This window comes from Podarcis bocagei (genome assembly GCF_964188305.1).
Source record: "Podarcis bocagei genome assembly, chromosome: 4".
NCBI classification, from domain to species: domain Eukaryota; kingdom Metazoa; phylum Chordata; class Lepidosauria; order Squamata; family Lacertidae; genus Podarcis; species Podarcis bocagei.
In genome coordinates this window covers 77,042,055-77,056,637 of record NC_138128.1, presented here as the reverse complement: position 1 = coordinate 77,056,637, position 14,583 = coordinate 77,042,055, and the positions used below count along the sequence as shown (strand labels likewise).

General features: G+C 41.3%; 1 protein-coding gene and 1 long non-coding RNA gene across 6 annotated transcripts in view; both read left to right on the top strand.

The window, feature by feature from the left end:
• Window positions 1-601: 601 nt before the first annotated feature.
• CABCOCO1 (ciliary associated calcium binding coiled-coil 1) overlaps window positions 602-14,583 on the top strand; it is a 53,794-nt gene continuing 39,812 nt past the window's right edge. Inside the window, exons 1-4 of one of the 5 annotated variants that reach the window (XM_081190956.1) lie at window positions 602-868; window positions 10,368-10,468; window positions 11,042-11,211; window positions 13,098-13,242. In XM_081190956.1, coding sequence (XP_081047082.1) covers window positions 698-868; window positions 10,368-10,468; window positions 11,042-11,211; window positions 13,098-13,242 — 587 coding nt within the window. In that variant the 5' untranslated portion in view covers window positions 602-697. Of the gene's footprint in view, window positions 869-2,850; window positions 2,914-6,915; window positions 7,085-7,303; window positions 7,379-10,367; window positions 10,469-11,041; window positions 11,212-13,097; window positions 13,243-14,583 lie in introns of those variants that run through there. The other 4 variants (XM_081190960.1, XM_081190958.1, XM_081190957.1 and 1 more) reach the window with 4 other exon arrangements.
• LOC308585376 lies at window positions 2,924-4,461 on the top strand. Its single transcript, XR_014007347.1, has 2 exons — window positions 2,924-3,577; window positions 3,647-4,461. It is a non-coding gene; the product is annotated as an uncharacterized lncRNA (long non-coding RNA).

The following is a 14,583-nucleotide window of genomic DNA, read 5'->3' as shown; positions in this document are numbered from 1 at the left end:
CCCACTCCCAGGGCTGGATTTAGGTTTGATGAGGCTCTAAGCTATTGAAGGTAATGGGGCCCTTTATATGGGATATTTTAGGGAGCAAGCTAGCAAGTGGGGCCCATTACTTACACCATAGGAGCCTAGACAACACAAAACACTGTTCCTGTATGTAGGTTGTATTTTATTTGTTTTTCCCCCCTTATATTTTGGAAATGTACATCCAGTGGTTTTTTTCCTTTAATTTTTTGCCCCCCCCCCCCGAGAGTGGGGCCCTAAGCTATAGCTTGTTTAGCTTATATGTAAACCCGGCACTGCCCACTGCCCCACCCAGAAACGTGGCTGCCCCTTTATGACAAGGGAGGCCGGCTATAGGATGGGCGCTGCTGTTGCCACCTGTGAACGGGAGCGTAAAAACATCCGGAGTGCGCCACGTTGGGGAAAGGCAGGTTGAAGCAGCCCACGTCTAAACCCACCACCAAGGGGTTGCGCCCCAACTTCGGATCAGATTCTTCCCCGGGTCGAACTGAATCTGGAGTTCGCTTTCCCCTTCGCGAAGCGGACCGGTGGCCCCAAGAGGTAAAGGGGAACGACCCAGTTGGAGGAGGAGGAAGGAGAAGCAAAAGGGGCTCCGTAGCCCTCGGAACCCGGCGCGCTCCGCTTGGAACGCGGCCGGCCTGGAGGAGGAGGAGGAGGAGGAGGGCGGGACGGAGACATGTCGGGCTCGGCCCGCCCCTCGCACCCCAAGGGGCATCCCGGCTCGTCGCCTAGGTCTCACCATGTCCCCGCCCGCAAGATTTCCACGGGCAGCGCCGACATGCTCAGGGCAGTCGTTATGGCAGCCAAGAAAAACAAGGCGAAGGAGAAGGAGAAAGCCAGCCGGCAGGTAGGAAGAGGCGAGCCAGCAAATAAAAAGCCTGCCTCTCCGCCCCAGGGCCCCGGCCTGGCCCCCTACGCGAGCCCCGCCGCCGCCCTGAGGCCTCGCCAGCCTTTGCTCAGCCGCCCTCCTTGGTTCATTCCTCCTCCCCAGTCTGGCTTCTTTCCCCTTTTCCCACCTAATGGTGAAATGCTCTGTCCTCCCCATTCCCTAAAATATTCTCTACCCTTCCAGTGTATCGAGGGGCTGTGGGAAGGCTCAAATCCTTATATTTATTCTAATGGTCAGTAGTAGTAGTTATTTTATTTTTATTATTTATACCACCCCACTCTGGAAGGCTTCCAACACTTATGGCTCTAATTAATAATAATTTTATTAGTGTTGTTCCAAAGGGTGGCCATATGTTACATTTGCCTTTTGAAATAATAACAATAACATTTCAAATTATTGTTTTATTTATTTATTATTTATTGAATTTATATACCTGCCGCTCTATACCCGGTGGTCTCAGGGCGGTTAAGACAGAACAAAATCAAAATATAAAACCACCCCGTGTGTGTGTGTGTTCAAAATGCAAACAACAACCCAATGACTACAAAATTGTTTTGTAGGAATATATCGTAGAACTGTAGAGTTTCAAGGGGTCCTGAGGGTCATCTAGGCCAACCCCCTGCAACGCAGGAAACTCAGCTAAAGCACTGATGGCCATCCAACCTCTGCTTAAAAACCTCCGAGGAAGGAGAGTCCACAAGCTCCCAAGGGAGACCATTCCACTGTTGAACAGCTCTTGCAGTCGGAAAGTTTTCCCCCCAAATGTTTAGTCAGAATCTTCTTTCTTGCAACTTGAAGTCATTGGTTCGAGTCCCACCCTCCAGAGCAGGAGAAAACATAGCATACACATATACATTATAACTGTTATTATTATCACCCTTAAAATTGCACATATCAGGGCACATTAAAAATAAAAGAAGCGCCTGCTGGATCAGGCCAGTGACCCACCGAGTCCAGCATCTTGTTCTCGCAGTTGTCACACAGATGTCCGTGGGAGCAGAATCCAAGCACAAAATCACTATCCCCACCTGTGGCTTCCAGAAATTGGTATTCAAAAGCATTACCACCTCCACCCATGGGGCAAAGCCATCATGGCTAGTAGCCATTGATTAAAGCTAAAGGTCTTGTTAGACTACAGTCATGCACACTTACCTGGGAGTAAGTCCTACAGAGCTCAGTGGGACTTCCATACAGCGCTTGTGTAAAAATCCTTGCACCTGTGTCATGTCTCTGTCTGTCTCTTCAGCATCCAGCCCACTTTCTTCTGTTTTGCTTACAGTCCAGTCCTATGCATGTCTACTCAGACGTAAGTCCCACTAAGTTCATTGGGGCTTACTCCCTTGTAAGTGTGCATAGGACTGCAGTCTTAGGTACGTATAACATGTAAAAGAGCCTTTTGTTCATTATGGGATGCTGTGTTCTATGTTTGTCGTTATATAAACGAATATTTCTTAAAGCATAAAAGGAATTTTAAAAAACCAGAATGAAAATACAATAATTTCAGCAAAATCTCTAGAACAGCAGGGTAAAAACGACATGATTTGAAACTCCCTCAGATGGCAAAAAACCACAAGAATAAGAAAGGCCTTTGCCTGTCACTGAAAATACCTGGAAGTAAATAGATGTTATTTCCCACCTGCTTTACCTGAGATGGCAGAGGTACCCTGAAGATGACCTGAGTACATGGGCAGGTTAGTGAGGAATAATAATGGTTAGCATTCATATGGCCCTTCAGAGTTGTGGCTTGTCCTGCTGCTGCTAAAGGAGCCCTGCTAGCAAAAGAATGGCAACCAAGATTCAGATGTGATTCACATTGTGACATATCTGATGACAGTGGCATCAGATATGTCATAAGGGGATATAGCTCCATTATGACATAACTGATGACATAGCTCTCTTTCAGTCTTCCACACTGTTATTTCCTTCACTGTACTACCTCTCCACTCTTCACAAACATGAGAAAACCTTTTCATTTTCACCAAGATGCGCCTCTCTGGATTCCGGTAGGGAAACCATAAGTTTTGTCAGTATATACATGTTTGCATTAGCACTGGTGTACATAGTGGTTTTTAGATTAAAACAAATTGCCATGCTTTTCTCCCACCTTGTTAATTTCCCTGAACTTTAGAGGCAATGGAATAGAGAAAAGGAAATTCGCATCTACAAAATTGCTAATGATTTCCCTATCTCTTATTAATTTTATGAGAGGCCAGGGGATGGGAACAGTAAAGAAAATGGCTGTGTGGCAGAGGTCTTCTGCCATAGTAAAAGAGGAGGAATCTGGGGTCCATTCTATACCAATTAGTTGTGATCAAAGAGATTTACATAGACAAAGACCGTGAAAATGTGACAAAGCCACTCCCAAATTGGAATGATTTTTTTTGGGGGGGGGGGGAGATGGTTTGTTGAGAATTAAACATTCCCTCCAGATAGAAAGCATTTGTATACAGGTGATGCAAAAATGCAGAAAGATTGAATGTAGTTATAAATACATATTGCTAGGTGACCATAAAAACTGATGCAAGCACATTTAGTATTGCATCTTTATGTTTTATGCGTGCATACCAAGAATGGGAAAGAAACTCAAAAGCGCTTCAAGCAGATCATGTGAAATGAGTGAAAAGGGCAGAGTTAGCATGGTGGAAGTGTTGGAAGTAAGCTTTAATTGTTAAGAAGAAGGAGAAGAAGAAGGAGAAGGAGAAGGAGAAGGAGAAGGAGAAGAAGAAGAAGAAGAAGAAGAAGAAGAAGAAGAAGAAGAAGAGAAGTTGTGGAGCGCCAACCTAGTTGCTAAAAATAGTGTACATGCAATGCCAAAGAGCTTTAACTAAACACGTGTCAAATGCGGAAGTTCCCAGATTCATACCTTGGGATAACTTCCTGAAAACATGGAGAAGTTCTTCCAATCAGCTTAGAGACAATAGCAACATAAAAGGACAAGTGATCTAACTTGGTATAAGGCAACTTCCTATGGTCCTGTAGATTGGTAATTGACATGTTTTAATGGTATAAATGCCAAGAGACTTGTGCTGCTTTTAAAACCTTTTGACCAGCCAGTCACTTTAACGATAACTCTGTTCTGTTTTTAATTGTGTTTATATTTTATAGTATACATAATGTACACCACCCTGATATTTTATGAGAGGGTGGTATATAAATACTTTTATAAATAAATAAATAAAAGGCACAAACTTTTTTTTTTAAAAAAACCCCAAAACCCTTGATGTCAGTGTTTTGAAGCAATGTTTGGGCCATGACTTGGAAATCTGACAGCCTGATCCTATGCATGTTAATTTTGGTGTTTGAGACAGTTCAGTAGGGTTTTACTCTGAAGTAAGCATGTGTAGGGCTGAAGACTGAGTAAAGCTGGCTTGCATTTTAATATAATTTATTTGGCAGTGTACAAAAATCAAGAAGAAAACAGGCAGTGTCCAAAGGCTTACAATCTGAAGTTAGACAGAGCACATTGGGGAGAAAACCAAAAAGGGAAGGAAGGTCAGTCAGGAGAAGCCTGCGTGAATCAAATGTACGAAGGAAGAGTTTTAATTCAGAAAGTAGACTGGCGTGAGATGTAAAGGAAATAACTTTTCTATTGCTGCTGGTAGCTGGGATTAAACCAGAAAGATGTATGTGTGTGAGATAGATTTTAATAGTCTGTGTTTTATCTAGAAGTTCAATTACACCTCTAATGATTTTTTTAAAAAATTTAATTAAATTTGTATTCCACCCATTATTTGTAGATTTACAGCATAAAAATACAATGGAAAAATATTGCATCTAGTAGTACAGGTATGGCATTTTTATTCTGCCAGGCTTTCAGTTAATTTTAATTCATAGCTGCCTGTGGCATGAATTTGTTGGTTTGTTTTAATGCTCTCTGGTTTTATAACTTTTTAAATTGGCACTTTAAGGAGGACCAAAGTGTGGTATAGAAATTATTTTATGAATAAATGGATAAGTACATATGGGAAAGAGTTCGGAATCTGATTTTTTTGTGATATCCGAACCTTGGCTTCTGATTTGTTATCCCCCAAGAAAAGTAAGCCAAGAACAAACCTTTGTTACTACTTATGGTTTATTGGGAGATAAATGAATCACAAGCTAGGATTTGAACATTAAAACAAAACAAACTCTGACTTGTTTTCTGGCAGTGTGGCAGAAGCAGAGAAGTAGTAAGGCATCAGCATACTGCCCATTCATGTTAAACCATAGTTTGTTTTTAACTATGGTTTGAACCAGACGAATGGTTGTGAGATGGTGAAGTGCATTAATTCAGATTGTGTAAGAATTAAAATTGTAATTCATTGGAGTATGGTCAGGTAAAGATTGGGCTTGCATTTCCTTGCATTCAAATGCTCTCTTTTGTCAAAGATGGGAAAGATGGGTCCATTTATCGTTACCTGGGTTTCCATCATTTTGGCAACAGTGTTGTAGAAAAGGGTCAGTTGCATTTACAGGTCAATATCCAGATGTGGCATCCCACTTGTGCAGCGGACTTCCTCTTCCAGGCCTTCCCCTTTCTCCTCTCTCTGCAGCTCCCTCCTGTGTACCCCCCAAATCGGCTGTAGGGGGTTTGGGGATCCCTTGGAAACAGGTTGGGGCCATGGGTGGGCTGCAAGGGGCCGGAGGAAAAGGACCACTGTGTCTGCTGGTGCAACATTGGATCTCACCCATAATACTAAGATTGGCTCTGTCTGTAGACATCTGTACACTTAAAAACTGGGGCAAAATCTTTACCATATTTTCTTTCCTTCTGAGATGGATTTGCTTTTTTATGAAACACAGTATTTTTCAAAAGATGGCTTCAGAAAATCACCTCAAAGTAGGAAAGCAGTATTGTGACTGTACCTAAATGACATGTCTATTTTCCCTGGATTTTTTTTTCTCTTCCACAAGATTTGTGATATGCCCATTATACCTATGTTCTCTCTTAACAGTGTGCAATCCCATGTCTCTATCTTGAATTGTTCTAGTACTAGCCTGTAAGTACCTTTACTCTGTGCCCCTCTCAAAATTGTCTCTTTGTGTGCAAGTTCTCTCTGGCCTCTTCAAACAGCTGTCATTTCTCCCCCTCCCCTGTATGCTCATTGTCAAGTTTTACCCTATTGCCACTTTGATGACTAGAAATATTTACACCATCATCCCTAAAGGATGAATTGTCCTGAACCCAATGTTCCACAGCTCCTGTCAGCTTTCCCCCAGAAATAGGTTTAAAAGCTGCTCTGCGGCCTTTTTGATGTTAAGCACCAATAGTCTGCTTAACGAGCAGAGTCAAGGAAGCTATAAAAGGCAAGAAGTTTTCATTTAAAAAGTGGGAGTTTTGTTGAAATGGGGGAAATAAAAAGGAGTGCATACTTTGGCAATAAGGCAAGGGAAAAAGAACTTGGGGAGTTTGTTGCTCAAAACATTAAGACAAAATTAAATAGTCTAAATATATCAGAATCCAGAAACCAGCCCTGGAGGCGCTTGAATTGTTAAATGACCTACGTACAAAAGGATGACTGAAGAAGGATTGGTATATTTTCATAGAGCCCTGCCGAGGATACTACTTTGCAAACTAAGTCAAATAAAGGTGACAAGTTTAATTATCTGAGGTAATCAACAAATAAAAAATTAATGCATGGCTGGGTCCGCATGGGTTAGGAATAAGAGTTCTTAAAAGTGAAATTTCTGATACTTTATTTAAAAATATATATTTTATTAATACTTATATCCTGCTTTATAGTCTCAAAAGGCAATCAAAGTGACCTACAAAAGATTCAAGCCTGTTACTAGGACAAGAGAGCACATGGTTAATCCAATTTTAAGATGTATTTCAGTCAATTGCTGAATTTTATGTTTTAATGTATTTATATTTTGATGTTAGCCATCCTGAGCCCGGTTATGGCTGTGGAGGGTGGGATATAAAAATGTATTATTATTATTATTATTATTATTATTATTATTATTATTAGCCCTGTGGCGCCAGGATTATTCAGGAGGTATTTCCTACCCTCATCCCTAGTTGCACTTCTGATGTCCTCACTGGATCTCACTCAGACCATGATGGAGAGAATCTTCCTTTGTTGCCTGTTGGCAGTTGCCAAGCAACAGTTCCTATTGAGATCTTTGAGACAAAGGAATGAGACTGAGGAGCTGGGTCTTGTCCAGGTGATGATGGAGGCAGGCATGATGGAGGCAAGTGTTCCCTTGATAACAGTTGGCAGGCAACAGCTTACAGTAGGCAACGGAGTGGGTCTAAGCAGCTGGGTCTCGCTCATCTCACAGTAGAGCTAAGTCTTTGTGAGTAGTTGCCACGCAGCAGCTCCCACTGTGTGTTCTGTGGCAAGGGAGTGCGGATGAGTGGTTCTACTTTACTCAGACCTTGATTGATCTTTGCACTGAAATTGGCCTTCATGTTGGAGGATTTGAATGCTGCTAATCTTATACCAGTTTTTAAGAAGAGGTCTTGTATCCTACTGTCTGTTCCAGGTAAATTGATGGGAAGCAGAATTAAACATATGAAATAACAAGCTCTGCTGAGGAAAAATCAATGTGGCTTCTGAAAAAAGAAGTTCTGTCTTACCAACCCCTAGAAGTTCTTTAGAAGTGTCAACAAACACAAAAATATGGGTGTAGGCATTATATATTTGAGTTTCCACAAAGCTTTTGGCAAAGGTCCTCATCAAAGGCTCTTGAGTAAACTTAGCTGCCGTGGATTGGTAACTGGTTAAAGAACAGGAAGCAGAGATTAGGAGAATGCAGACATTTCTCACAATGAAGTGGAGTAAGAAGTGAGGTTTGTTACTATTGGATAAAAAATGCTGACTTTTATAGGAACTAAGTCTTCCCCAGCAGAACCTCACATTGCTTTCCACCAATTTGCTGAGGGGATATTAGGTTAATTGTAGTCGCTGCTTCAGAAGTTGCTGCCAGATGATACTAAAACCTCAGAAGTCCAAAATACGACAGCAATTTCTCCCAATACAGCGATTGCTTATGAACATATCCCCAATGAGACAATTGGGAATCTCTGGTAAGGAAGATCCCAGTTCACACATTTCAGTGTTGCGGGCAAACCACTGCAGTTGATAAACCAGCAGTAAAACTATGGAACCCTCTGCCACAGAAAGCAACGATGATCCAACAGGCCATTATGTTCTTATACATGTACAGCCGAAGCAAGGGGGCGGTGGGGCTTTTCACTTCTTGTTGGTAATAAGATATGAATTGGTAAATAGTGGTATTTGGTGTTCGGTACAAGTAAACAGGTGCACATTTAATAAATTGCTAATAATTCCTATAGTACTACAGTGTGATTTACAAGCCATGGTTTATTTTCCCTTTCCTTTTTTTTAATTGCTTTTAACTATTAAGCCCTGGTGGGGTCAGGGAGGGGGCTCCCTCCTTGCATTGACTTTGTCTTCTAGGACATGGCTTCTATTTTGAGTGGGATTGTAAATCAACATGGCTATTTTTGGTGTGCTTCCTTGCTTACGAAATAGAACAGCTCAAAAATAGATGCTATTGCACTCTACCTGCCTGGTGATAGCATGGATAATTTGAGACTTTCAGAAATTAATGTATATTTAGAAACAGTGAGTCTGTGTGCTGTTAGACTATGTCAGTTATGTGAAGGACGAGTTTGGGGTCTAAGACACTTGCTAGCTTCTCTACCAGTGAATGTTATGTTACCAGTGAATGTTACCCTCCTCCCAAAGCCTGATGTGGTATTGGTACATAAAGATTGTCCAGCTACAGAAGTACTTACTCATCCTCAGCCATTGCTTTCTTTTGAAAGGCAGTCTGCTTCCTCCTTGGGGAGACATTTGCTTGTGCAGTGAAAACTTCCTCTTCCTCTCCTCCTCGTCCCCCACATCTGTTCTGGGGGTTCCCCCTCCTTGAGCAGATTTGAGAGGGGCGTAGAGAGTGGAAGTTCCACCCTGGAAGCAGACGTCTTTGCACTAACAGGGTGATTCCATTAGATACAACCAATTATCTTGATCACTGATGCCTCTTTTCCTTTATAGCTCAGGCCTGGGGCCCAAATGTGGTCATCCAGGCCACTCTATCTGCTCCTAAGGACTTTGCCCAAGCCAATTCCCAGGCCACTCCCCCCCCCTTTTTTAATTCATTTATTAAATCTATATACCACCCTTCATCAAAAGATCATTGGCCTTGCTCCATACCCTCCTTGAGTGCTTTTATGTGTCAGGGCTGTGCTGTTGAACTGTGATAATCTCTCTTGCATGCCTTCATGGAGGTTATAGAAATGTGTTTGGGTGCAGAAATGTTTGTATGCTGGAATGTTGGAATTGCATTATGTTGCTCTACCACTCTTACCCTGGCCCAACCAATTTTTTGTTTCTGACCACACCTACTTCTCTCTGACCCTACCTATCACAGACACCTGATCTAGCATTGCCAAAACTCCAGGTCTAGCCTGAAGTCTCCAGGTTTGCTTGGCCCCCTACAGGGGCCAGGTGGAGGCCTGCATCTCCAAGTGGGCAAGAGTTCCTTTAATAAATAAAGATTTCAAGCTTCAGCCTGACAGGAGTTAATTGCAAATTATAGCATAGACAATCGGGGTGGGGAGGGGCTGCCCCCTCCCCTTTCTCAATTAAGCTCTATCTTCAGGACCTACCCCCATGACATCATCAGGGGCCGCCCCCTAGGTCTCCGGTTAGGGCCCTGATATCACAGGGTCTCCTGATCTGTCAACCCTAATGTGCTCCTCCGCAGGTTTCGCACAGGAAAATGCTGGCCTAGGGCTGAAAAGGGTTCCTCTGCCTTTGCTTAATCAATATCTATATAATCAAATTTGGGTGATGCATTTTGAAACTAGGCAAAATATTTCAATGGTTTTTTTCAAGAAGGAAAAAAAAGAAGTTGGAGGGGGGGAAGATAAGAGGAGACACCTTATAGGAATTGGATAGGTCAGGCATCTCCAACCTGTGGCCCTCCAGATGTTTTGGCCTACAACTCCCATGATCCCTAGCTAACAGGACCAGTGGTCAGGGATGATGGGAATTGTAATCCAAAACATCTGGAGGACCGAAGGTTGGGGATGCCTGGGATAGGTTATTATTTCAGTATGTGAAAGAAGCTTCAGGGACGTTCAGCATTTGTTGTCTATTTTCATTACCGTCTTGGTGAAGTCCCTGAAAGGGTGGTCTGTTGTGAACCTCTTGTGGTTCTTGGACCATAGTTAAATAACCTCTGGGTTAAGAGTTTCATTCAAATTTAACTTGTTATCTAGTATGAACTTGAATTTCTGCTTTGCAATGTTGCGTTCTCTGAGAAGTATTTCATTTACAATGTAAGACAAATTAATTTCCACTTATCTGTCTGTTCCCAAATCAGCTAAGTTAGCATTGGCAGCTGCCATTGTTTCTTTTTATGCTTTGATGAAGAGATCCTTCAGATAAATAAGTTGTGTGTGTGGCTGCTATTGTAATGTAATGTAATTTGCTTTCTACAGGATGAGGATGCTGTTAAAGAAGAAGAGGCAATGGCTTGGAAATTGCTTTCCCTTACGCAGATTAATATTCTGTTGGAACAAAATATAGCAGGAGTTCAAAGGTAAGTCTGTTGAACTTACCCATAAGTATAGATTTTGTTCTTATTTTTATTCTCTGTTGAGTTAATGGGTTGAACAGCTTATACCAGTTTTTGCCAGATTCTTTCCAAAGGATAGAGCAATGGAATCCTATACTGATTTAGGATCTTTTGACTAGTAGTTATCCACACACTCATGCTTTCTTGTGTTTGATTGCCATTGTAAGGGAATTTATCTTGTGTTACTCCACTTGTGGGTTTATTTAAAGTGACTACATAATCAAAGTGAGTTAATTACATTTATTAATTTATGCCCTGTCTTTCCAAAGCTCTGGATAGCTGACAACATGAAAATGCTATCGTAATTAATTAACGCTTATTTGCACTAAATTAGGCCTGAGCTCATGGTACAGTGCTTACAGTGAGGAATCACATGATAATGGTTTTCTATCAGGTCAACAGGATTTACGCAGATTACTAAAGTCTGGTTAACCTGCTCTTTTAAAAGGAGGGTATGGGAAGCAAGATTGTTGTAGCTACATGTCCTAGCTTGGTCTTCATGCTCCAGTTTTGGATAATCACAATTTTTAATTGCAGTTATATGGAAATGTTCCTAAATATGAAAGAACCTTTGACATCTTTGAAACAAGCTGCATTACTGGATTATTATGTCTCTGGATTTTGGTGGGCTAAAGCATTAGAGTTCACACCTGTGCAACTTGGAGGACTCCTGACTCTGTTAAATATGCTGATGAATAACATTGAGAGTAAGTTTTGTTGTATTTTGCATTTTGGGTTTCCCGTTTGAGCATTTTAATAAATTAATTTACTTTTTGTTAGAAGTAGTTGTTTTCTCAACCCTGTTTTGTTTTTGAGCAAGAATGAGTTGCAAAAGCATGATTTTTGAGCACCCCAAGTTTCAGCAGGTTGCAAGTTTATTTTTGATACAACTCACTAGCCATTGTTATTTTGCTTAGTAAATTGAAAAGATGCATGGAAGCCAGAAATTGCAGAGTTAAAGGCAGTGACATAGTGTGTAGGCCTGACCATGGTTTCATGTTGTTTGAAGCCTTCTGCACACCTTCTCGCTAATCAAATACAGTTGATATATTTTGTAATTAATTTATTTGAAAGGATCTGAAAATAGAATTAATTTACTTTATATATAAACCAGATAACGACCATGATCATCATATTGTAAACTTGCTGCACTTTTAGACTTGTGTGTGTGTGTGTGTGTGTGTGTGTGTGTGTGTGTGTGGCTGCGCCCCTACTTGCTCCACTCACCAACTCCCTTGTCAGTCTGTTAACATTAACCCCTGGAGCTTCCCCTTCCCTCCTCATTCACCCTCCCAACCCAATTTCTGAAGTCACCGCTTTGCACACGTTTTCGCTTTCACCCGTGTCCATATGCTCCTGCTTTTGTGTAATCCACCTTGAGCACAAACCATTCCCATGATGATCTTCTGCATCTTCCTCCTGCCACACAGTGCAACTACCAAGCACCCTTTCCACGTTCTGCCCAGTTATGAAGCCACCATCTTCTCCTATCCTTCAGACCCTTTCATGTCCCAGGTTTCAAGCTCAACCCTATTTCCATGCCACCTACTCCCTACTTTTTTGGAACCTCCTTTGCACCCTTATTTTCACCTTTACTCCCTTTTTCCCTCCACCACTCTTCTTATTTTTCCTCACTCTCCTCTGCACGCAGATTATCCCCCATTTCCATACCTTCTCCTTTCATTCTGAACACCCCTCCTTGCACATACCATGATTACCTTTCCCCCCTTTTCCCTACCACCTCCTTCCTTTTTTCCAACTTCCCTTTGCACACAGAAACACCCCCACCCCACATTTCTTTGCTTCCTCCTCTCTCCTTTTCTATAGCCACCTTTGTGCATAAAGACTAATCTTGACATGGGAGTATTTGAAAGCCAAAGCTTTTCAGATCTGTTTGCAATATGAAGCAGTTCTCTGAAAAAGAGCTTGACATTCTTTTCAGTAGACTCAGTACCAAAGGTACAATCTGCTCTTTTGTGGGAATATTTTCCCAGTTGGTTCTTCCTGATGTTCTTCCAGAGGTGGCTGCCTCATAATTGCTTTTCTGAATCAACCACTTCGTTTACATTAACAGGGAATTCCATGCTATTTGGGGCTGGCATAGTTATTTATTTATTTTTAGATGTATATGACCTCCATCAAAGACTGTGCTCTGGGATAGCAGTAGTGTTCACTGTCTTTGGTAGTTCGAACAAGAGTGCATTCTTACAGGGCAATTCACTCATCCCCACTTTAATATCCTGAAGAAAATGGCCATTATCTGATTTTGCCTTGGTTATTTTTTTGCCTTCTCTTAGTTCAGTATCTGATTCATTTCTTGAACACCAATGAAGTGAATTTAGCAGTGATTATGCCTGGAGAATTGCTTGTGCAATTTATTTCTTAATGTGGCAAATACATTGAGCTTTGAAAGCCATGAGATCCGGGTGAAATCTAGCTGAATTATCTAGTTGTTTGTACGTAAAAGGTTTGCGACATAATGTCTTTCCAGCTAATAACTAGTTGTCAGATCTTATTTTCCACACTTGATTTAAAACCTTCAAAGTGTTAAAAATGAGGGTGGGTTGTATGTGTTTTCTGGTATGCATTGCAGCTCAGCATATGACACTGGAAGATAACATCCAAGAACTCAGAAATGCAATGGCTGGAATTGGGCGACGTAATTCGGAGAAAAGCGGTGGCTTTGAGTTCTTCACAGTAGACCAAGCCAAAGCCATAATCAATTATTTGAAGATCAGGTATTTATCTTACATGTTCATTGTTAAGAAGCACTCTGTGATGCACCTTACCAAATGCACGCAGTGTTCAGATGTCATAGATGCCTCTTATGAATAAGTATAGCTTCTTATGGATAAGAGAAGCAGAGTGGTATTGGATTAGGACTTAGAAGACCAGGGTTCAAATAGCCGCTCAACCATGTAGTTCAGTGTTAGTCTCGCAGCACAACCTACCTCACAGGGTTGTCGCAGCATAACCTACACCACAGGATTGTTGTGTTGATAAAACGGGGAGGGGGCAGAGCCATCCATGCCCCCTTCAGCTCCTTAGAGGAAAGGTGGGATATAAAAGAAATATAGTAGTAATAATAGTAATTTATAATAATAAGCCCATACACCACAGCAGCTAATAAACCATGTTTTGGGTTACTTGTGTGACATACACCTGTATTTTCTGAGGGTCCTGATAGGTATACAGCCATTAAAATATAAAACCAAGTTAAATGGGAAAAAGAGGTCCTTTTTAAAATAAAAACTAATGTACTTCAACATATCAAATTCACAGGATAACAAAATATGATATGGGTGCATATAACAGTGACAAAAAAGCACAAAGTCAAGGAGGTCTTGATGGGAAGAACCTCACATACAGTTTCTCTCTGATATTTATATCCTTACTCACATTGATAAGTAGCAATGCCCAATTTTAAGAAATGTCTTGAATCATGGTGAACTGTCTGAAGCTCAGTTTTGGCATCTACATTTCAGCATTTCCCAGATGATGTGTTCCTACTACAGTTCAAAGCAAAATGCTTGACTTTAGGTCAGGCATGAGTTCCCTGCCTGTGAACCCCAATATAAATGTTTGAAGCTTCAAAAATATCTCCACTGTATGTTCATCTTGCCACGCTAGTAAGCAGTATTAACAATATTAGTTTGACACAGATTCCTTCAAAGTCTTTCTTTGCTCTTCCAGAGATAGGAATAAAGTTGGTGAACAAATATCTAACCACACTGGCAGATACTGGTTAGAAAATACTGAGCTAAGAAGAAATACAGTAACTACCTGAAGAGGGCAGAGTGGAGAAAATAAAAAACTACAAGTTAGCTCTATCAAGGTTACTATTACAGTGAATATAACACTCCCCCCCCCTCAATATTTTTGTGAGATAATAGACAGCAATCTCACCAGAAGGCAAAAGTCAATAAGCAAGCTATTTGTAAAGTTCATCTTAAACTAAATGAAATATATTAAAAGACCTCTGGGATCGCCTTCTAGTTAATACCTCTTATGCAGATTCTTGCCACAGTTTCTGGCCAACAAAACATGGGGGGACTTTACACATTTTAAATTCAGTCTAT